Consider the following 2,296-nt stretch of genomic DNA (forward strand, 5'->3'; position numbering starts at 1 on the left):
CAGGTGCGCCCAGGTGCGCCCAGGTGCGCTGACCTGGTGCCGGGCGGGCCCAGGCGGGATTTCCTGCAGGAGGCGCGGACGCTGGGCCGGCTGCGGGACCCCAACATCGTGCGGCTGCTGGGGGTGTGCGGGGGGCCCGGCCCCCTGTGCATCGTCACCGAGTACATGGAGCACGGAGACCTGCACCAGTTCCTGGGCGGGCCCCGAGGCCACGCCCTCAGGTGGGACACGCCCACATTCCCCACACCTGGCTGGGACACGCCCACTACAGCCACGCCCACTCCAAGTTGTTTCTGGTTGTAATTTTGGGGGTTCTGGCCCTTTAAGAGAAGCCCCTACATAACGAAGCCACGCCCATCACTCAAAAGACCACGCCCACACTCCGCACGCACCTGGCTGGGACACGCCCACTACAGCCACGCCCACTTTAAGTTAGTTGGTTTTGGGTTATCATTTCTGGGGTTCTGGCCCTTTAAGAGATGCTTCTCAACAATTAAGCCACGCCCACTTCAAAAAGGGCCATGCCCAAAATGGACACGCCCACACAAGCCACGCCCATTCGAGTTGTTTTTATTGTAATTTCTGGGGTTCTGGCCCTTTAAGAAAATTGGATTTTTTAGGGGGAAAAAAGCAAAAACAGAAATTTTTTTTTGTTCTGGAAAAAATGATATTTTTTGGGGAAAAGAAATACAAATTTTTGAAAAAGAGATTTTTTTTGAGTGGAAAAACCCACAAATAAATGGGGAAAAATCAGATTTTTTGGGGGGAAAAAACCGCAATTTTTTTCCTGAAAAAAACAGGAATAATTATAGAGAAAACGGATTTTTTTTTGGGGAAAAGTGATTTTTCTCTTAAAGAAAAAAGAGAAATAAGTGTAGGTAGGAGAAATTAATTTTGGGGGGGGAAAAATGCAGAACAAAATTGAATTTTTTGGCGAAAAAAAGCAATTTTTGTGGGGAAAAATGCCATTTTTGTGGGGAAAAAGCGCTTTTTTGGGGGGAAAAAGCAATTTTTTCGGGGAAAAAAAGTATTATTTTGGGAAAAATCCTGAAAATTCAATTTTTCAGGAAGGGAAAATTCTGAAGCGAATTGCATTTTTGTGGGAAAAAAAAAAAAAGAAAAAAATTGGATTTTTTTATTAAAAAGCAAATATTTTTGGGATTTAGGGTAGAATTTTTATTGTTTTGAAAAAATGATATTTTTGGGGGGAAAATGCACAAATAAATGCCGAAAAATCAGATTTTTGGGGGGAAATGCCATTTTTTGGGGGGAAAAAGAGAAAAAAAGGCAAAAATTTAAAAAAAATTAAAAAAGCAAATTTTTGGGGGATTTAAGGGTAAAAATTTTCTTTTGCTTTGAAAAAATGATATTTTTGGGGGGGAAAATGCACAAATAAATGCCGAAAAATCAGATTTTTTGGGGGGAAAAAGCCATTTTTTGCGTGAAAAAAAGCGATTTTTTTTGGAAAAAAAATTATTTTGGGGGAAAAATCCTGAAAATGGAATTTTTCCCCCAGCCTGGCCACGTGGCCGGGATGCGCTTCCTGGCCGGGCTGAAAGAAATTGCATTTTTGTGGGGAAAAAAAGAGAAAAAAAAGGCAGAAATTTAAAAAAAAGAAAATTAAAAAAGCAAATATTTTTGGGATTTAGAGTACAATTTCTTTTGCTTTGAAAAAATGATATTTTTGGGGGGTAAAATGCACAAATAAATGCCGAAAAATCGGATTTTTTGGGGGGGAAAATGCCATTTTTTGGGGGGAAAAAGAGAAAAAAAGGCAAAAATTTAAAAAAAATTAAAAAAGTAAATATTTTTGGGATTTAGGGTAGAATTTTTATTGTTTTGAAAAAATGATATTTTTGGGGGGTAAAATGCACAAATAAATGCCGAATAATTGGATTTTTTGGGGGAAAAAAGCCATTTTTTGGGGGGAAAAAAGCGATTTTTTTGGGAAAAAAAATTATTTTGGGGGGAAAATCCTGAGAATGGAATTTTTCCCCCCAGCCTGGCCACGCTGGTGCACCTGGGCGCGCAGATCGCGGCCGGGATGCGCTTCCTGGCCGCGCGGAATTTCGTGCACCGGGACCTGGCCACGCGGAACTGCCTGGTGGGGGAGGGGCTGCGCGTCAAGGTGGCGGATTTTGGGATGAGCCGGAGCCTGTACGGCACCGAGTACTGCCGGGTGCGGGGCCGGGCGCTGCTGCCCATCCGCTGGATGGCCTGGGAGAGCATCCTCTGGGTGAGAAACGGGGAGGAAAACTAAGAGTTCGGTGAAAAAAGGGGAAAAAAGGGAAAAAAA

At 43.0% G+C, this 2,296-nt stretch overlaps 1 protein-coding gene across 1 annotated transcript; it reads left to right on the plus strand.

Moving 5' to 3' along the window:
* Positions 1 to 53: 53 nt before the first annotated feature.
* LOC121355914 (epithelial discoidin domain-containing receptor 1-like) lies at positions 54 to 2,236 on the plus strand (the record flags this gene model as incomplete). Its single annotated transcript, XM_041471780.1, has 2 exons — positions 54 to 221; positions 2,002 to 2,236. Coding segments are annotated over 2 exons (403 nt in total), but the record flags the coding sequence as incomplete, so codon positions are not given.
* Positions 2,237 to 2,296: the final 60 nt, after the last annotated feature.

Source organism: Pyrgilauda ruficollis, unplaced genomic scaffold (assembly GCF_017590135.1).
Source record: "Pyrgilauda ruficollis isolate IOZ18807 unplaced genomic scaffold, ASM1759013v1 scaffold2783, whole genome shotgun sequence".
Classification (NCBI taxonomy): Eukaryota; Metazoa; Chordata; class Aves; order Passeriformes; family Passeridae; genus Pyrgilauda; species Pyrgilauda ruficollis.